The sequence below is a fragment of the Centroberyx gerrardi genome, chromosome 20 (genome assembly GCF_048128805.1).
Source record: "Centroberyx gerrardi isolate f3 chromosome 20, fCenGer3.hap1.cur.20231027, whole genome shotgun sequence".
Lineage (NCBI taxonomy): Eukaryota > Metazoa > Chordata > Actinopteri > Beryciformes > Berycidae > Centroberyx > Centroberyx gerrardi.
The window spans coordinates 11795883-11816322 of record NC_136016.1 but is presented as its reverse complement, the minus strand read 5'-3'; the positions used below and the strand labels follow the sequence as shown (position 1 = coordinate 11816322).

Genomic DNA, 20440 nt, shown 5'->3' with positions numbered 1-20440 from the left:
GGTGACATGAGCACCCTCCAAATCCAAGGAGAGCTGTGCGTCGCAGGCAGGCAGCGCCGCGCGCAATGTGTCCTGGGCATTATCCGCATTAGCTGGAATTACACCGAGTGTCTGTAGCAGGGATATGGAGGGTAAAGCCTCCTCAACTCAGTCTGCCCACCTTTTGATCTGCACAACAGTTTACACACCTGTTTAGGCGGACAGGGACGTGGCAAGTTCATAGGTATATCATAGTAAATCGTGTCAAATTATGTACATTATATGAAGATATGGTAATTTAAGGTGGAATGCAATCTATGCTTGTCTGAAAAAAATTATTTTTGTTGATATTGGTGCCTTATGCCGCTCACAGACTGGAGGTCAGTTGTTTATTAGACATGTACGTGGCAGGTAACTATTTCTTCGTCTTCATATCTTCTTGTTTTGAGGAATTATATGAAAGGGACTTCAAATGATCTTGCAACTTCTTGAGGCAATTTATTTTTATCCGTAGCCTAAATACAGTGCTATTACGCACCATGTTGCTCGGGCACAATGCTGGAAGTTTTATTTAGAGTGAATTTATTTTTAGATAGCTTTGACTTTCCCTCTAATGCAGAATAGTAACATATTGACATGAGTGCCAGAATGCCTCTAATTTAGAATAGCAGGCCGTAATAGACTAACTGACCCAGATTAACATGCTGTAATCCGCAGATTAACGTTTATCAGGATCCGAGACCACTTGTGTTTATTTTGGCTGGACTAGTCTACATGACGCCACTACTATTACACCTTACAACAATGCTACCAGTCCAGATATTTATGCTTGTTTCAACTGGGCTACAATCAAACGAACAGATTATGCGTAGTATTTATCAACTCAACTTGTCCAAAGCATTATTGAAAAAGGTTTTGACAAAATCCTTGTACCACTGCACTGGCCAACATAACATAAAAAAATAGTAAAATCACAAAATAATCACAAAATTGCTTGAATAAATGTCAATAAAGCAACATGAAGTGTTGGCATTCTGTATTTTAATATGCCAATGTCCTTAAATAAAACAAAACAATCAAAATAATGAACAAGCAGGGCCCAAATAGGCCTTAAGTGATGTTTACGTTCTTGCAGTATCGTCCATGCAAGAATTCCAAAAAGAGGTGAAGTGCACTGAACCCAGTCTGCAGACCTCCTCTTCATCCAAAGAAGCCACAGTGCTCATATGGCTGGACACACACTAAAAGATTTTAATGGGATTTAGTACCAGCTAAGCCGTTCCAACACTAATTTAGAAGATTGGGAAAATAATCAACTTCCTTTTTCACAAAGACTTTCTCCAATCTTGAAAATTTAGCTGGCACACCAACTTTGGTACTAAATGAAAAAAAAACTCAAAGTGTGTGTCCAACTTCACACTCCCTCTTCATCCCAAGCAGCCACAGTTGTGCTGGGCAACAGTCTCAGTAACGTCCTCCACAGCATTAGAAACTCTACGCAGCCTCCTCGGTCTTGGCAGTTCCCTCTGTGCTGCTGTCTGGGCTCTGCTGTTTCAGGTACTGCTGCAGCAGGGCTGACAGGTGGGCTGGGTGCCGCTGCAGCATGGAGGCCGTGCGGGACGTCAGCATGGTCAGGCCGCTGACCAGCTCACCCTGGACCACAGTCACTGACGGCAGTTTGGAGTAGCTGACCACCCCCTGTACACTCAGCAAGGTGTTGTCGATACAGGCTCCTGTTGGGATCGGAGGACAGATTAGTGGTGCAGTCGTAACTGAGGAGCCGTGCATACTATGTCTAACACCTTGATCACATTTAATCTGTTGGATCTATTGTGCTCCAGTGGAAGTTAATTCATTTCAGATGAGGGAATCTGTTACCATCGCATCATTGCATCACAGATGCTTTGCATTGAGATGCAGGTGTTGCACATGTTGGATTTATCCTACTTTTGCATTGATAATGAATCTGAATTAAACTGAATGTTTACCCCATTTTTGCTCACTCTGTTGTTTTCGTGAATATATTTCATCTGTGAATCAATGTTTTAAGAAAATACTATAATCAGTGTTGTTCCAAGCAGTGGTTTCCTAAGCTGAATGGTGGTTTGTCTGTTGAATCTATTTACCAGTTTAGTCATTTCTGTAGCTGGCTCCTCACTGGGATAATTGCCTAATACTATATAACAATTTCCGTCAAGAACTAGAAGGTACACAGAGAGCACAAACCTCCACCAATGCTGAACAATTCTCCTATCACCTAAATGTATTTCTTGACCCTGCAAACATATCCATAGGCCTATCTGTCCACCAAATTTCATGGACATCCATTCATAGGTTTTGGGATATCCTGCTGACAGCCAGACAGGAGGTCAGCATATCATGGTAATACCTCTGAGTCTGTAGCAAGTAGTATGAAATGTAAATCCTGCATGTTCACATATGATGTACAGTACATACCCAGGAGTGTCATCTGTGGGCTGCCCCTCAGAGTCACCAGCATCTCCCTTGGCTTTGGCTCTTTGCTGACAAACAGCACTGTTGGGCCGATGAACAGAGGGGCCATGTTGCTGTACATGCCGTCATTCAGGAATGACCGCATCACCTGAAAATGAGCATGATCAAAGATTAGATGACACTTTTATGATCCCAGTGGACCACTACATCACTGAGCCACCACTCAGATATTGATCAGTGTTATCCTTGGATGGTTATAGTTGATGATGGTTAGAGTTGATGTTGACGCTTGTCAGTCGTACCTGGTTGGGGATGAACTTGACAGTGATGCCATGCTTATAAAGTCTGTGTCTGAGAATGATCATGTCTTCAGAGTTGGTGGCGTTGTTCTGGACCACAGCAATCATCTTGCAGTCCTGGAATATGCTCTTGAGTTCCCTCTTTAAGAGCAACGCTAGACCACTATCCTGATGGAATAGAGAAAGGGAAAAAAATGAGGATCTGTCTCACAGTTAAGTTGGATACCAGAGAATTTCAGTATATTTATTTTTTTTTAGTATTAGCATTAGCGAACATTCATTACTTCTAACCTACAATTAGAAACAAGAGAAAAGAGCTGACCCCTCCTCTTAATCTGACGTCACACCTAATGCATATGCAGTTACAATGACGATGGATTGGAAAATGAAAAAGGTGATGATGAGAGCATCCAGGAATTTTTTGCAGGGGGATATGGATATGTTTTAAAGATAGGTAAAACACAAAGACTTCTATTCATACACAATGAAGCAGTTCTGTACTGTAAATCCTTATGAAATTATGAGCTAGTTTTTGTTCTCTGGCATCAATCTTGCTGCAATATTGTTTAACGGAAAAGGATGGGATGGGGATTAATATCACCAGTTCCCTTGTTGGGGTCTAATTCAGGCCCTGCTACTTACCTCCTGAACTTTTCTGTTTTTGGATGGATAAGCACCTGCAGGAACAACCCGTTTTGGAGGAATGTACTGGGTGACAGCCAGAAGCTTCTGTTTGAGGATGTGCATGGGCTTCCTGTGTCGGGTCACAGCCTTGGACCCATGCCGAACGCTCTGTGTTAGGGGCAGCCATCCTAAAAGTCAGAAAACACTCATTTTAGGCCCACAGGTTGCACTTCAGCAAGATAGCTCACTGAAATATTGACCTCTTCATGCATTTTACTGGACACAGAACAGACTGCATTGCACTTTTATCTGAACTAAATGGTAACCAATGTACTGTGGATATTTGACAGACCACTAATGCAAAGTGATTCAAAAGTCCTTCCAGTGAGAATCTGCATAAGGTTACACAGCCACATAACACAGCTGTAACAGCCCAGTAAATGTCACAGCTATCCCAAAATGCCTTAGAAACAAGCAGAATCAGCAGCCTTCCCTGGATTGCAGGTAGTTAACTGTAGCTAACTCTGTTTCGACACTGCAGGCACTTTTACAATCTTTGTTACAATGTGTTTCAGCCGGCTAGCTCAACTGGCTATGAATGACAACAGCACTACAGCCTGAGGCTGGCTTGCCAACATTAGCTAGCTGGACGACAGCTACATAACAACACAACCTAATAAATTCGTTTTTATGAAACATAACAACACAATAACTAACTTCATCTAATGTCATAAATGTAACGTTAACTCTACATTACCCTGTTTCGGTAGTAGCTTTACACACAAGGTCGCCGCCATCTTTGACAGGAAAACGTGATTCAGGAAGTGATCATCGAACGAAGGACATCGATGTGTGGTTTTAATCATCGATGTCATCGTTCTCCATATTTTGTGTTGAAATAATGGCCACTGTAACTGCAATCCGCATACTATCCAAAGAACGAGTATGTGAATATGCGACAAAAAAAATCGTCTAAATGGTTGGTATAGCTTAGCAGTTGATACAAAACTCTTCGCATTTTGCATAATATTTTACGTAAGGAGGCAGCGCGGTTACGTCAATGTCAGTTCGTGCGTTTGTTTGGTAAGCATGAGGCGCATACTCAGTAGAAATTTATTGAGGAATATCTGTATATATGGGGAATACCTTCAGTCGCATGCTTCTCTGACAGTGTGTCGCCAGTCCATTTTTTCGCTGCCTTTTTGCACAAAATCAACGAGTGAAACTAAAACCATGGATCTCAGTGACATGCGGAAGAAGTACAAAGGAGATGAGGAGGTAAATGTAGTTGACTTGCGTTACCTGCACTACGATAAAATAACCTTGAGTCAGCCAATTTAATCCTTTGCCCAGTGTTTGTGACCTCTGGACTATGTTTCATTTAAGCTGTGTCCTGATGTTTTATTCATAAATACAGCACCAATAGTAGCGTTTCTTTGTCTAACTCAGTTGCCTTACATATGTGACATGACTGGAGAAGAGTCAGTATGCATGGATAGGTACAGCTGTTTTCAAGACTTGTTCTGGGAATGTGTTGGCCTAGAGAGCTGGGTAGGGATCAGTCTCTTGTCCTCTCTCCTGATTTTACTCATTAGTGGAGAAATGCTAAAGCTGACCCCAGATAAGTCATTCACAGGAGTGTCATGTCCTGACACTGTTTGCCTCCCATGCCCACTATAATTCAAAAGAAGCAGTGACTCATTCAAGGCCTGCATGAAATGTAATAGTGATGTCTGTTTCACATTGCTCTGTGGGAAGTGCATTGCATTCACCTTGTTATTATTTTGTTCATAGTGCTTTGAGGAGAGTCAGCTTGTTTCCCTGGACCCCATCAAGCAGTTTGGGAACTGGTTTGATCAAGCCACAAAGTGTCCTGAAATTGGAGAGGCAAACGCTATGTGCATCGCTACTGCCACCAAGTGAGTAACACCACCACCCATGAGCGTGCTTATTTTCTAGGCTTTTCCCAATCTAATGCCAACCTTTGTGTCTGTGTGTTCAGGGACGGACGGCCATCTGCTCGAATGGTCCTGCTGAAAGGTTACAGCAATGAAGGCTTCCGTTTCTTTACCAACTACGAGAGTCGAAAGGGCGGTGAGCTGGTTAGTAACTAGTCTCTTTCTCTCTTTCTCACTTTAACCTTATCTATTCCACAGAAACCATGTAATGTTTTATTACGTCTTTATAATATTTTCTATGTCCACAGGAGAGCAACCCCTATGCATGCCTGGTCTTCTACTGGGAGCCCCTGAACAGACAGGTACAAGTACAGCAACTCTCATGCACCCATCAATTTATTTGCTGATAATGATATAGCTCAATGACTTTTTCAACAATAAATGTCCATTCATTTAAATATTTGTGTGCAGATTCGCATCGAGGGCAACGTGGAGCGGATCCCCTACCAGAGCTCTTGCGACTACTTCCACTCCCGACCAAAGAGCAGCCAGATCGGGGCTGTTGTGAGCAGACAGAGCACTCCGGTTCCCGACAGAGATGTAAGAGCCATAACTATATGATGCCTTTGTGATCGTACAGTATTTGCAGCTCAATGTGTTAGATGTGTTAGACTAGATGTGTGTTGTATGTACATTGGTTTGGCAGGACAGCCATCTTCACAATGTCCTGTCTTTTAGTATCTAAGGCAGAAAAATGCAGAACTGGAGGAAAAGTACAAAGATGCAGAGGTGCCAATGCCTGACTATTGGTAAGCAGTTGTTTGTTCTTTATGGTAAAACTGACCATAGATTCATCCATTGATGGGGATGCTAAAAAGAAAAACTTCTTGCACTCTTGAACCTAAACGTCAGTGTTGTTTTTAATTAATAAATACGTCTTTTTATTCTTCACCCAAGTGTGCAGTAACTTTTCTTTATTTGCTTATTTTTTACCTATCTTTCTTAGAACCTTGGTGTTTATAGCGAAGTAGCGCCGAAATTAGATCATTAATATATTGATGGGAAAGCTGAAAATGTTTTTGAAATATTTGCCTTGTAAGATTCTATAAGTCAAATTAACTTTTTACAGCACGGCTTTATCACTGTGCCATTTATCTAGGCGTGATGCGCTAACTATCCTGTGCGGTGCCTTCTAACAGGGGTGGCTATATCGTCAGGCCGTACCTGATGGAGTTCTGGCAGGGTCAGACCAACAGACTTCATGACCGCATCGTCTTCACAAAGCCTAAGAGCGGAGAGGCTGAGCTGGAGGACTTTCAGCACCCTGCAGAGGGAGGCTGGGTGTATCAGCGGCTCTCCCCTTGAGAAGAACCTCCATATTCAGGGTAAAACATGCGGGAAAGGACAGAAACGGGGCCTAGTATACGACCTCATCACTGATAAACAAATCATCATCTTTACCTCACTTGAAGTAACCACTCATCTAGATATTGATGGGAAAGTATTTGATGTTGATAAGTTAGGTGCTATGTAGGATTTATCTTAACAAGCCAAATGTCGTTGTGTTCTCACTGAACCAAACCATGGTAAGTTTCTCAATGTCAGCGGGGTTCACATGTTTTTTCAATGGTAACCATGGGTGACAAAAAACAGTGTGATGCAACCTAACTGTACTGTACAACTTTACATATTCTGTACATTCTGTACTGGCTGTTTTAGGATTGAGAAGACGCTGTGTGGAGTACAGGGACTGCTCTGTGTGACTCTGGAGAGCAAAGTCTGTCTGATGGCTGTCAAAGAATGATTGACAGCGCAATCGGTTATTAAACAGTCATGTTGTTAACCTCTGGAAAGTGGAAACTGTGTCTAATGTCCTGAAAGGCACAATCTCCACTACTGTCAGTGGAGAGTGGAGCACACGTCTCTCTCTCTAGATGCTGCTTGATTTGACCCGGCCGCACTGCACTTACTCGTTAATGTTAATGTAATTCATATGGCCCTAAAACCTGAGTTGAATAGATCATGGTTGATCGCACCAGTCTTAAATCCATTTCTGTGGAGCCAACTGTCTTTTAATAGTGAGATTAAAAGAGCTGATGATGTTAATTGTGTTTATTCTGTGTATGATGCATTGCTAGTGGTGTTTGAGAATGAGATTGTTGTTTAAAATAATTTTTGACTTGAAATTGCATTTCTTAACTGTGAACTGGAGCTGATAATAAAGTTTTATTTGTAACCAAAAACTAAGTGCTTTTTTGGCCAGTAGATGTCACTAGTACAACACTAGAAAATATTTAAACATTCAAAGCGTGACAAAACACCTGCAGGAATTAATTTTAATGTCAGAAAGGGAAATATCTTTATGCTCTATGAACTGATAGATGATTTTTCTTGAATGTATACAAGGTAACTGTATCCAACATGTGAATTGACATAATGTTGAATGTCTTATTTATATATTCTAATGTAATGTAGAACTAAGCCATGGCCTATCAAATGTCAGTCTCCGCTTACCATCACCATGTCAACAAAACCTCAGTAATCAGCCAGCTTAGGCTCAGATGAAGTAACAAACGGCTTGGTTACCCAAAAGAATCATATCACTAAGACTGACTTGTAAATCAGTCGGGATACTATGATCTCCATGTTGAGATCATTGTGAGAAACCCATCTGGATGATAAAACCCTTGACAGAGTGCTTCTGCCTACAGACTCCAGGACAAATGCAAAGGACTCCTATACATATCAACACATCTTAACACATTTATTAAAAACAAAATACAATTTTTCATTTTAGGATTTCAGAAAGGATTATCTCTGAGAATATAAACAGCATATTTTAATTTACCATATCAGTGGGGGTATCCACATGATATTTCAGAAACCACCACACTCAATTTCTTTCTATGCTTTGGTAATAAAAATGTTATAGAAAAACTCTCCTGTGCTTTGGTTGTACTGTACACAGATGTATCTTCACTTGTGTACCGATAGCAGAAGACACAATGTGGTTTTTTGCCCTGGGCACAAGACAGAAGGCTTTATTTCCAGAATTATAAACATCCTTTTTTAGAAAAAAAAAAAACATACATGAGATTTTGCTATTCATCCTCAATAATTTAAAAATATAGAGATAAGTCCTTCATAAAGATGTTAGTATCTGGTTAGGCAAACATCTTGACTTTTACCTTCATGTCACCAATAATTTTGTAAGAGACTGCGAGTGAGTAAGTGTAAGTTTTTTAGATAGTAGTTATTTCATTTGGGAATGAAACCCCCAAAAAATCCAAAGGAAAATGTCCCCAGTGCTTTGTTTATCCTCCCTTCGCCTCTGTAGATAATGTCTCTATGGTTGTCTGCTGATACCAGTTGTTTGAATAGGTGTGAGTTAGTCTCCAGTGGTTACAGTATCTGCCTGGGTGTGGTGCGTGGTAACAAGTGTTTATCCACCTTGCACGCTTGCAGCTTTAGTGCCAGTTTGGCTGTGCTTGTGTATTTTATAGCCCTCGTCTAAGCTTTTATGAGTGTGACATATGACACATCTGTGTTCAAGCATGCGTGTGCATTTTGGGGTGTGTGTGTGTTTGTGTTTGTGTACGTGTGTTATTTCTCAGTCTGTTTGTTATTCTTGTGGTTCTCGTCACTGAGGCTGTGCTCGGGGAACAGATTAGGGTTCTCCGCCAGCGTGGCACGGACCTTCTTCTTCTCCTTGAAGCGGCCAGAGTGGGAGACCTTCACATGGCGGCCCTTGGTAGCAGACTTATCCACAATCTTCTCCAGCCTGGCATTGAACTGGCTGTCCATAGGGTCTGGAGGAGGGTTACTGCTCGAGTGCTCCTTGTTCCCAGTATTGCTGCCATACTCAGCCGGGATCTCATACAGCACCTTGGCTTCGGCTTTCTTCTTGCGCGAGAAGGTCAGCTTCCACCAGCTAGGGTCAGCCATGGCTCCGACACAGACTGGAAGACTGACCTGAAGGGCACAGAGCACACACTTAGGGCCTGGAGGACATGCTGTTATTGACTATTATAATGGATAGATTTACACCTGGCATTAATATTGCAATGCAGATAAAATATACATGGAGATAATTAAGTGCAAGTACACAAGAATAATTGGAAAAAGTTTCTCCTCAGCCATCTAGGCAGTTAGTTTGGAAAAAATGTGGCTTGGATGTAGACAGAATATTGGTGCATCTTCTGAAACAATGTGCACTGTGGTTTCAATGCCAGGTGTGCATTTGGCCTTTCAGTCAGCATGCTGTGTTGTATGGTGTGCTGCATACTGTAGATTTGCCCTGATGTCAGGTTGAGCCCATGCTGGGCATGATGCCTTTGATGTGACATCATTGGCAACACATCTCCCATTGTTAATAATTGCCATTCAGAGCAGGTTACCCTCATTCTCCAGGTTGTGTCAAGAAGATGAACGACGCTCTGGCTCTGTACTCTGCTGTACAGTGCACATCTATCAGAACCAGCCTCAGAGCACAGACAGTAATTGTGGATGGCTTCTTTTCATCCGTGGCTCATCTCAGTGATTAGGAGGTGTAACCTAATGGAGGAGGACACCTGACACTCGCTCTCAGCTGATAAATTAATGAGCATCTGAAGAGTATCCTCTGTCCCTCCCATGCGATCTGATATGAACTCAGAAAAAAAAGCCTTTCGGCTGATGAGGAAGCAAGCTGTTGCCTTGAGGCCGCTCCAGAAGCGTCGCAACTTGTTATGTAACAACAGCAAACAGCAAAGCAAAGGACAGACTATTGTCAGCATCACAAAACAACTGTGTGCTTCTGGATTATCTATTTACATGACTTCAACCAATGGAAATTTATGGATAAAACATAGGCACGCAGGTAGCAATTACAGAGCATGTACATTAAGCCCAGCTATTGTGGTCCTTTGATCCTGACAGCAGGGAGCCGCTCAGTCACCTGGCAACCTCACACTGTAGCTAAGATAACTCCCTATCAAATGATAATTGACTCAGCCTTTAATGGTAACACTCTTTGCATTATATCAAGAGTTTCATAAACAGAAAACGACCAAAAATATATATAACAATGGTTATAGATATATATAATATCAGGTAAAGAGATCTGCCATACTGGTAACATATGAAAAGATTGCATTGAAGAAAGCATTGTAGTTGTGCTAAACTGGAAGATTAAGATCAATGATGGCTGCATTTATTCCAAAACTCAAAATTGCATGATCAAGTCATGCGAAATTGAAAGATCAAGTCATGCCAAGTAATTTAATGTGGGAAAGCAACCAAATGACATGTTTATCATGGTAACACATCATCTTCACCTTAGGTAAATAAGCCAGTATATCATTAAAATGGGAGGATTTTGTGGGAACTCCCTCTTTACGACACTGTTAGATCAACACTGCTTTTAAATGGTCTCTTATCACTCTTGTAATGTTTTTAACTTCCTTGCTCTGTAGTATAAAGTAGTATGTTGTGACATCCTTGTTAAATGCACTTAAAACTGAAATAAACTTGAAGCATTTAACTGAAAATGAAACATAAATTGGTTCTGGATTAAATGTAATAAACCAAGTCCCACGAGTATGACCAACTGTGTGATTTCTAGTTTATAAGGGCAGTCAGGAAGTTAAGGACAATACAAATCTGTTTTTGGTGTGGTCATTTTATCATGGAGCACCCATGCAAATATACATGACCTTTGCAGAAACACTCATCTCACTCTTATCTGCATCACCTGACGTAAGGCACCAGCAAGCGGTGCAAAGGTTCAGGACATGGTATGAGAAACAAATATGATTTTTTTTAATTTATTTGATTGTTTTAATACTGCCACTATCATATTTAAATTGTCATCTTACTTCTTCTTTATTATCTCAGGGTAATCTTAAGGTCTTAAGGTAATTGCATGGTTTCTCTGAAGTGAACTGTCTTTGAGACAGATCCCTTACATAATAGCCTATGTGCTTTACTCTTCTTAATTACACTTATTTCTGACCTGGTTGTTTACAGACACCCAGGAAACAGATAGTGTTGCTGACCACGATGAGCTTTTATGAGTTAGAGTTCACCAAAGGCTGCAGTTGCCGTGTCACACCTAATTGTTTACCTCTGTTCCCCAGCACCGCCTTCATCATGATATTGCCAGTTAGAATTTAGATTAAAGTGCTAAATCTAAAGTTAATCATCTTGTTTTTTTTAACGGTTAGCCATTTTATTTATTATACCATCCGTCAAGCAGCTCCTCTAAAACAAAGTAATTAAGCACTTTCACACTGTGCTAAACAAGAGAAAATTGTGTTACAGTATGTACACATATTTCTGTTAGAATGCCATGTTTGACTTAGATGTGACCTTTGAGACAAAAAGCCCTGTTGACATAAAGGAGGCCCTCCATAGTTCTCTTTAATAAGTTACTATGTGTTCTATTATGTGTGGGTGAGCCGCTCAGTGCGGCCTCAAAGATCACAGCGGGGAAGGAACACTGTGCTCGCGTTTGGAAATCACTAACCAGCCGCTAAGCCTTTTCCACGGCACAATGTTTGAGCTTGAGAAAGGAGGGTCCAAGGGCACCTAGCACCGTGCTTTCCTCGTTATTGAGCTGGAGGTTTATTAGATTCTCAGGTTTCGTCCCTTGTGCCAGGTTCACTGCTGACCCGTGGCAGCAAAGTTGAATGAGTTGTTGAAGGGCCTCATATCCTCCTCATGCACTGTTTGACTCAGGCCTTCTACGTATGATAATGATAATTTGCATCAATCTAAGCATCTATAATTCTCTTTTATATTGCACTTTCAACATTCCCACATTCTATAGAGAAGTAATGGCCAGTTGACAGCTGATCTGTCTTTGAGTGTGTTTATAATGGGATGTTACATGTGTGTTTATAATGGAACATTATATCAGCAGTACCTGAAAAGTTCTAACAAGTTTAAACTTTCTGGCTTCATCCCATACTGGAAATTTCGCATGTATCAAACTTGGATTAAAAATAAAATTATATATATTTCCAATTCAAGCACCATCAGCAGCTCAAACATCACAAAGCCAAGCAGTGACATGAACTGAAATAACCTAACTTGAACATAAAGTGAAAAGGTGAGCAGTACATCCAGTAATAACATATATATATACATTCAATCAAACTGACTACTTTTACCTGATCGATATACACAGAATGCATTTAAGCACATGGAGAACTCTAGCTAGAAAAGCTTCTATAGCAATATGTTAAAGAAATAAAACATTTTTGGGGGGACAGGGGTGTTTCTCACCTTGTTGACGATGAGCTGGACTGTTTATGGCCGAGGGAGATGCTTTCAGATGTGAAACTGTCCCGCCATCCTTAGAAGTTCTTTAATTCCTCTCTCTATCTTTTTCTGAAATTCCTCTTGAATTGAAATTCAGGTGGTCAGGCGCAGGTGCAGCATCTCTCTCCCTCTGTCTCTCTCCCTCTCTTTGTCCCCCTCTTCTCCCTGCCTCACCATAGCACACACCCTCCTCAAACACACACCTAAAGCCCGCCCAGCTTTAAGTGCATAAGTGAGTAAATGTTACAACCATGTGATTTAGTGGGACCTTTCAGACTACCCCAACCCACGTCAAGATTACTACTTATTTACTACTTAAATAAATCCCCTTTTATCAGTATCACTTTGAAGCTGGTTCTGTTTTAATGTGGAATTTGGAAGCAGAAAAAAAAAGCGCATGGGCACAGTTTCCCCATCCCCTCTTGGCAATTACTTTAAGCTGGAGAGAGAGAAAACCTTCCACTTCTGCTTTCAGAAAGAGAGAGAGAGAGAGAGAGAGAGAGAGAGAGAGAGAGAGAGTTATATGCTCTGAAAGGTCATCTGAATAAGGAAAGTGCTGCTGATGTTTTGCATGGCGTGGTTGAATCACAGACAGTGGATGCTTGCTTTGCAAATTTGGTTAACATTCAAATGATTTGGAATTGGGCCACTGAGAGAGGCTGCTGTATATGCGAGGGTTTAATTGTAGTGTTGAGCCCTTCTGCCTTGTTTGGAGTCCACAGAGTCCACAACAAAACTATCATCTTGTTTATTTAGTTATTTATTGGTGACCAAGTATACAAGAGAGATTTGTCCATGGTCTGATGCCAAGAATGGGAATCATGACATAACAATGGGAAAATACCGAAAGTCCCCTGTAAGAGGACTGGAAAGTTGACTGTAGCTATAAGCTTATTACACACACACACACACACACACACACACACACACACACACACAAAACTTGGCCCACACTTGGCTTAACAAAATGACTTAACTTTTCTACTGCCTGTGCTTAAGAGAAAATTATTTCTGAAATTATTGAATGGGAAAAACTGCAATATAAACATCAGTAAACTAATAAACGTTAATGTATTAGCTGCTGCCCTATTATAATTGAAGTCAAGGGACAATAAATAGACAATAAAATTTGCTCTGTGTGATTTTTCTGAGGGGAAATTCTAAATGTATTTAGCCAACATAAACATGTACAGCAGATTAAATTGCTCCAAAATGTCTCATCCTTCTGCATCAAAGAGGATGTATCGAGACAGATAAGAGGTGATGCTGCCCTCCAGCGGTTGACTTTAGCTCTGCACCCAATCAGGAACTACAATATTCACCAATGAGCTGCAGCTTCCAGCATTGCAAAATCTCATTGGTTGGACTGCAACACCGCCTCCTTCTATTGGCTGTTCTTCTTGTAACGTGTCAAATCGTGTAAACAGTGCCACCCGGATGGTGAGAACAATCCAAGATCTAAACCTTTGAAATAAATCTACAATGCAGCCATAAAAAGTTGGAAGTACGTTCATTTTGAACATCAGAAGAGACGATGGAGGTAAAACTGAAGCTCTCTCTCTCTTTGACTCGAGTGTAATGCGCCTGCTAGCTAGCTGTCACACCGCCGAAGTGCACTTAACTGTAACGTAAACACTTTCCTGCATTTAATAAAGAAACTGCACAGCTTTAATAATCCAATCTGTAATAATTGCGCAGTGTGTTTGCTCTTAAAGTTTTTGTCCAGTGCTTTTTTCATGCAAATCAACTTTCTTTACTGATTCATTTTCTGTATATAGCAGCTGCGTAAAGCATGACTATAATGTTGAGCTTTCTCCCATGTGCAATGTTCCGCTAGAAAAATGCAGTGTTTATTTATGCACTGACAATTTCCTGTATTTCAACAGAATATTCAAAACCTTCCCATCGACATACAGACCAGCAAGCTGTTGGGTAAGAATTGGTAACAGGCTATTCAAATGTAGAGTGGAGTTGAGTTTGAGTTTATTAGTATTCATGCTCACAGTTAACAACTGAATAGAAGCAGAATTCACATTAATAAAAATAGAAATATATCTATACAATCTATGTAATGGGCTATAATTCCATGTAATGTCTTGTTTATTTTCCAACATTACCATAACCCACTTTTATGCTACTAGTGTCTCCTAATCAGTTTCTCGTACATGTTGCCTCCAACAAATTAACCAATGAACCAAACCCAAAGCTGGTAATAATAATTCACCATACTGTCAATCCACAGACTGGCTGCTGGACCGACGCCACTGTAATCTGAAATGGCAGAGTGCAGTGATGGCGATCCGGGAGAAGATCAACGCTGCCATCCAGGACATGCCGGAGAACGAGGAGATCAAGCAGCTTCTCTCCGGCTCCTGTGGGTCCCTCAGTGTACTCATTTTATTTTTTATGGCATTTCTGATGTTTTATTTAGTATTCTTCTGTGCCTATCCAGGCTGGGTATCCCTAAGAAATCTCTCAACATTCCAGTCACAGCAAAATCATCTCTTATTTACGTGGACTTACAAAATTCTTAACTCTCAAGTCAGTGTTTGTAGCGCTATAAATAATTAGATCGAAGTTGAATTTGGTGTTGTAGCTTATCCAAGCCACTGATTGTTAGGTCCACAGTTATGTAATGTTAAGATAATTACTCACCATTTAGATCAGTATTAGTTAGTATCATTAAGACCCGATGTTCCACTGTTTGTGTGATTGTGTGATAAGACCAGTGCTTATGAACTGGTATGCTGTATTTTGTTTGTTTTCATTGCTAGACATTCACTACTTTCACTGCTTGAGGATTGTGGAGATACTGAAGGGAACAGAGGCTTCCTCTAAGAACATCTTTGGCAGATATTCCTCTCAGAGGATGAAGGTGAGACGATTCAAACCAGATATCTTCCCTGTCTCTCTGTCTCTCTGTCTGTCTGTCTCTCTGTCTGTCTGTCTCTCTGTCTGTCTGTCTGTCTGTCTCTCTGTCTGTCTGTCTGTCTGTCTGTCTGTCTGTCTGTCTGTCTGTCAGCCAGCAGATCATATGGTCAGAGTTGTTCAGAATTACAAACCACGTCATCTGTGTAGATTTGTTTGTCTCATGTTCCTCTGCTGCAAAGTGAATTAGTCTTTGGGACTCCTAACATTTGGATTTGAATTGTCTTCTGTTTTATTGTTGCAGGACTGGCAGGAAATTGTGTCGCTCTATGAGGCAGATAATGTCTATTTGGGTAAGTATAGGATAAAGTAGTGGTTCAGACCAGATATCAAACTGAGTAAAGTTTTCTTCACCCTGGGACTCAGGCTCATTAAAATGTACTACTTCTGTTTTCACATGGTGACCCATTAGAAACAGGCCCACCACTTATTAATGGTCCTATCCCATAGTTTAAATGCTGGGATAAAGCCATGCTCCTCAATACAAAGTGTGATTATCATTCTCATTCAGCACTAGATAAACATGACATTCAATATTGGATTCCGTTTGTTCAGGCCTTGACAACGAAGTAGTTGGGATGCAGGACCAGTTACAGAGAGAAAATAACCACATACAGAAATCTTCAATAAAAATCTTGGACCTTCCTTCCTCTTGCGTGTCCCAGCGGAGACGGCCAGCTTGCTGAGTCGCAGTGTGAGCTATGAAGGCCCGGCTCTGAGGAAGCAGGTGGCCAAAGCCAAGCAGCTGCAGCAGGAGCTGAGCCGGCGGGAAGTGGAGTGCCAGAGCTCAGCCGCAGACCTGAGGGAGCGCTACTACACTGCCTGCAAACAGTACGGCATCACAGTGAGTCCAAACACACACACACACACACACACACACACACACACACACACACAGGAGTGCATGAACACGCAAAACCCACACAGAGAAAACAATTCTACAGTGCACAGAATGAGGCATTTTATTAACAGACAGATGGACTGACTTGATGCTTGTCCAGTCTCTTGGTGTCTGTGCGGTCGTTCATCATTTTGTTGCTTCACTTCTTCCTCTGCCAGGGAGAGAATGTGGCCCGGGAGCTGCAGGCCCTGGTGAAAGATCTACCGACAGTTCTCGGGGAAGTAGGGAAGGACGCAGCCAAGCTGCAGGAGCATATCCAACTCTACAGCACTTTCACAAACTTTGTCTGTGAGTGGTGAGTATCTAATCGCCTCTGTACTGTTTGTTATTGTGCTGGTTCTTTGCTTTGACCTGCCAAGGGACTACAGATGCGAATTAGCTTGCAGCTATAATCTGGTACGATGTATCAAATGGTGACATTTATGTTTGAACTGTACATTGTCCCTTTTAAATAAATAAATAAAATAAACAACTGATTCTTTATCCCCTTCTGATGCCTGTGCATTTCTGACATTTTGCAATACAGTGTTGATGGTTTGGCCTGGTACGTGTCATTATTTTTTTTCAGCAAGTGACATATCAGTTGTCAAGTATTGTAAAATGAAGGCAAAATGGAGATGCAAGGTTTCTACAAGACACTTTTTTGTATTTTTTAATACCATTTTCACACTATCCTGCAGAATTCTACCGCGCTATGAACATCTCACCACAATACTATCCATTTATTTTTCCACACTGTCTCTTGCTCTGTACTTCTCTCAACTACGTGTTACCAGGCTGTGCAGTGCAGCTCAGCCGCATGTGAAAAGACTTATTTTGAGCATGTTCACTCCAGAGTGTATATGCACATCCCTAACAGCACTCCAAAAACTGAAAAAGAAATCAAGGAAACTTAAAGAAAATGGGCCTGCTCTTTTCATCTTGGGAGCATTTCCACATGGGAGCATACTGTGCCATGGACACTTTATGTTTTTCAGACAAGCGACTCTCCATGTCTCCACTCACAGGTCTGAACCCGTCCTGCCCATGCTGACGTTTGCCCAGAGGAGAGGCAACACAACGTTCTACGAGTGGAGGACGGGGGAGGCGCCCACAGTGGTCGACAGGCCTGTTATGGAGGAGGCACCCGCTGATACAGTCACAGAGGAAACGGTTGGTTGGCCTCTCACTGTATTCTCTGTGAACCAGGACCCATGTATGTAGAATAGTAGTGTGCTGTTCGGATCATTGACCGAGTAAGATCTTCACTTCAAACGCAAAACTGACAGATCAACATTGATACTCTGAGATATTTAACAAATGCCAGCATAGGTCCAAAATGTATATCATGTATACATTTACAACTGACATTTTCCTCACCACTGACATTGTGTTTCTGTGCTGTGTTTTTAAAACTTGCTGTAGATTGACTGGGGGGACTTCGGCAGTGGAACAGAGACTCAGGAAGTTAATTTTGGGATCAAGGTTGAGGATGGAGTGGACTGGGGCATCAGTCTGGAGCCTGGCTCTGAGGTACGAGACATGAGCATACTTACATTTAGTTCATATTTACGTGTTATTTCACTATTCTAATAAATTAAGAACACTCTCAGTACAATAACAGCTTATTAACACCTAGTTTACCTCCAGTATTGTTAAACTGTCATTGTGTCTACTCCTCTAATATACCATTTCTCTCTTGGTCTGCTTTGACAGGAGACAGGCGCAGGCGGTATTGATTGGGGAGAGAGTGAAGCAGCTCCCGTAGAAATCGAGATTGTCGATGTGGGCACAGACTGTAAGTGCTTTTTTAGTTTCCCCACTATGCCTCCAGTCAAACTTATCACATCTCCTCTTACAATCCCTTGCTCAGTGGTTGAAATGTTTGTGTGTGTCATCTCTCAGGTCCTGACGGTGTGGCAAGGGGTGAGGATGCCCTGACTGTCCTGGAGAACCCGCAGTCACGCAGCCAGTTCATTGATGAGCTCATGGAGGTAATGACTGGGGTTGATTAGACAAGTATGTGCTCCTGTAGTGTTAAATAATGTCTGTGCTCCCTCTTCTTTTGGTAACACACCCTTGACCTTTGTCTGTGTTGTAAGATAATGGTATGTTATATGGGCTGTGACAATGTGATGAATATTATGTTATTAATATCTGGCAACTTAAAAACAGTACTTGAGTTTCCCAAAGAATAAGGAGTATCGGTGTGCGTCATCCCTGGGAAAAATAGTAGTTGCAAATAATAATAAATTACAGAAAAGCAAGAAATTGAATGCGTGCGCCTCAGATACTCTCAAATACTCAAATTCTACTCACTCACACTCACTTGGTTTTCCAAGAAGGTTAAACAAATGCTAAGGATTATAAGCAAATACTAATTGAGCTAGATCTGATCCTGAAAAATAACAGATATGTTTATCCATGTGCTGTAAAGTTACACAGAGACTGCTTATGATCCCTCTTGTCTGTAATGTTTTTTTTTTTTTTTTCTTTCTTTGGGGTGGGGTAGGGTGGGAGGTTGTAATTTCTATTGTGTTTTTTCATTCATTTGATTGTGTTTGCAGAACAATTTCCCACAAACGAGTGACGTTATGGTTTCATGTGTTGGTGCAGCTGGAAGTGTTCCTGACCCAGCGGATGAGTGAGATGGCAGAAGAGGGAGATGTGGTGGCCATGAGCCAGTTCCAGCTGGCCCCCTCTATCATCCAAGGCCAAACCCGTGAACACATCCAGGAGATGAAGGTAGACGTGCGGCATCTTCTGGACCGGCTGACCTCTCTTCGGATGCAGCACCTCTTCATGATCCAGGCCTCGCCACGGTGCGCTGTCCCGCCTGATTGAAGTCAGAAATGTTCAAAAATGTTACTTCTGTGTTTTTTCTCGTTACTATTTATATGAACTGTATGTGTGTGTGTGTGTCTAGGTATGTTGAGCGTGTGTCAGAGGTGCTGAGACAGAAGCTGAAGCAGGCAGACATCCTGGTGTTGAAGCGCGCCACACTGGCTGAGAAGAGGCAGGAAGCTCTCGAGGAACAGGCCAAACTGGAGCCTCGTATTGACCTGCTGGCGGGACGCACCCGGGAGCTCCAGAAACTGGTATTGGATCATTATTTTAATTTATTCATATTCATAGGGATGGCAGTTTACCAGCTCATTAGCCTCTGATGAAAATGTTTCAATCCAGGATTATTATCCAGGATTATTATCCTTATCAGCCAGAACTTGAATGGGGTCTCATGGAGAGAAGTGACTCTCAATTCAGTAAACATAGGAAGTAAATAGTCTTCAAATATTGAAAATTTACCTTTACCTTATATCTTAAAGTATTATTGTTAATGAATATTCTGTCGTTAGGTAAAATAATGTTAAGTATGTAGTTTCAGATAAATTGAAGAGAATATAAATTGATTCAATCCCTGTTAAACAAACATGGAAGCTAATATAACTCACTACTCCTCCCAGAATCCCAGAAAGTAACATTGTGTTATAACCGATGACTTTGACTGTGAATTGTCTTTTGTTTTGCAGATTGAAACGGACATTTCAAAGAGATACAACAAGAGGCCTGTCAACCTAATGGGGGTTATTGTATAGTGGTGAAGTTCACAGATGTTCACCAAAAATATTTTGTCATGATCTATCTCACTATCTTGCTCCTGGAGAAATAAAAGTGGTATTTAATGTGTTTAATGGGTCTTTGTGTGTTCTGTCAAATTACATTTTGTGGGTTAGCACTGAGTAAGAAGCAAACATTTTTCCTTTTACAAGTCAAATGTTTTTGACTAATCAATGAATTGTTGAAGTTAATCAACCAAAATGTAATTTAGAGTAAGAAACTAATGCTCTTTGAAATACTTGCTATTTCATAATGACTATGGACGATGCAACAGGGACTCAAGAGAACTGGAACAGTAACTTGTGATAATTCACTTTCTAGATCCTGATGATTAATGACTAGTTAGATTTTATAATAATTACCAGCCAAAATTCTCAGAACTAGCAACATAAAGTTGATTTTTTTTAATGCAAATGTACAATGCCTCATAAGTTGGTATAAAGTGTGTTTTTCGGGAG

General features: G+C 41.2%; 4 protein-coding genes across 5 annotated transcripts; 2 read left to right on the top strand and 2 right to left on the bottom strand.

The window, feature by feature from the left end:
- Positions 1–1000: 1000 nt before the first annotated feature.
- Positions 1001–4165, bottom strand: mrpl10 (mitochondrial ribosomal protein L10). Its single transcript, XM_071898537.2, has 5 exons — positions 4114–4165; positions 3375–3544; positions 2736–2900; positions 2437–2581; positions 1001–1712 (listed from the first exon to the last, which is right to left on the bottom strand). The coding sequence occupies exons 1-5, from the start codon at positions 4151–4153 to the stop codon at positions 1474–1476; spliced, it is 759 nt and encodes a 252-aa protein (XP_071754638.2). The 5' UTR covers positions 4154–4165; the 3' UTR covers positions 1001–1473.
- A 280-nt stretch (positions 4166–4445) lies between these two features.
- On the top strand, positions 4446–7461 carry pnpo (pyridoxamine 5'-phosphate oxidase). The gene is made up of 7 exons (XM_071898538.2): positions 4446–4634; positions 5151–5275; positions 5359–5458; positions 5563–5616; positions 5726–5854; positions 5993–6063; positions 6454–7461. Exons 1-7 carry the CDS (start codon positions 4446–4448, stop codon positions 6617–6619), a joined length of 834 nt encoding a protein of 277 aa, XP_071754639.1. The 3' UTR covers positions 6620–7461.
- An 867-nt stretch (positions 7462–8328) lies between these two features.
- Positions 8329–12730, bottom strand: prr15lb (proline rich 15 like b). Of its 2 annotated transcripts, none has more exons than XM_071898539.2 (2): positions 12521–12730; positions 8329–9226 (listed from the first exon to the last, which is right to left on the bottom strand). In XM_071898539.2, exon 2 carries the CDS (start codon positions 9197–9199, stop codon positions 8858–8860), a length of 342 nt encoding a protein of 113 aa, XP_071754640.1. In that variant the 5' UTR covers positions 9200–9226; positions 12521–12730; the 3' UTR covers positions 8329–8857. The 2 variants fall into 2 exon arrangements, with proteins under 2 accessions (XP_071754640.1, XP_071754641.1); XM_071898540.2 differs by having other exon boundaries at positions 8329–9221.
- A 1238-nt stretch (positions 12731–13968) lies between these two features.
- Positions 13969–20051, top strand: cdk5rap3 (CDK5 regulatory subunit associated protein 3). The gene is made up of 14 exons (XM_071898534.2): positions 13969–14096; positions 14443–14488; positions 14799–14930; positions 15331–15431; positions 15729–15777; positions 16150–16328; positions 16544–16680; positions 17393–17537; positions 17790–17897; positions 18081–18162; positions 18270–18358; positions 18981–19186; positions 19291–19462; positions 19895–20051. The coding sequence occupies exons 1-14, from the start codon at positions 14091–14093 to the stop codon at positions 19958–19960; spliced, it is 1518 nt and encodes a 505-aa protein (XP_071754635.1). The 5' UTR covers positions 13969–14090; the 3' UTR covers positions 19961–20051.
- Positions 20052–20440: the final 389 nt, after the last annotated feature.

Excerpts from the sequence above, each read along its gene's own strand:
- mrpl10 (XM_071898537.2), bottom strand. The coding sequence starts at position 4,153 with ATGGCGGCGACCTTGTGTGTAAAGCTACTACCGAAACAGG. Across the intron at positions 2,901-3,374 it reads AAAACAGAAAAGTTCAGGAG|GATAGTGGTCTAGCGTTGCT; the intron begins GTAAGTAGCAGG and ends CTATTCCATCAG. Across the intron at positions 2,582-2,735 it reads TCAAGTTCATCCCCAACCAG|GTGATGCGGTCATTCCTGAA; the intron begins GTACGACTGACA and ends GCTCATTTTCAG.
- pnpo (XM_071898538.2), top strand. The coding sequence starts at position 4,446 with ATGAGGCGCATACTCAGTAGAAATTTATTGAGGAATATCTGTATATAT. Across the intron at positions 4,635-5,150 it reads AGTACAAAGGAGATGAGGAG|TGCTTTGAGGAGAGTCAGCT; the intron begins GTAAATGTAGTT and ends TTTTGTTCATAG. Across the intron at positions 5,855-5,992 it reads CTCCGGTTCCCGACAGAGAT|TATCTAAGGCAGAAAAATGC; the intron begins GTAAGAGCCATA and ends CCTGTCTTTTAG.
- prr15lb (XM_071898539.2), bottom strand. The coding sequence starts at position 9,199 with ATGGCTGACCCTAGCTGGTGGAAGCTGACCTTCTCGCGCAAGAAGAAA.
- cdk5rap3 (XM_071898534.2), top strand. Across the intron at positions 18,359-18,980 it reads TCATTGATGAGCTCATGGAG|CTGGAAGTGTTCCTGACCCA; the intron begins GTAATGACTGGG and ends GTGTTGGTGCAG. Across the intron at positions 19,187-19,290 it reads ATGATCCAGGCCTCGCCACG|GTATGTTGAGCGTGTGTCAG; the intron begins GTGCGCTGTCCC and ends GTGTGTGTCTAG.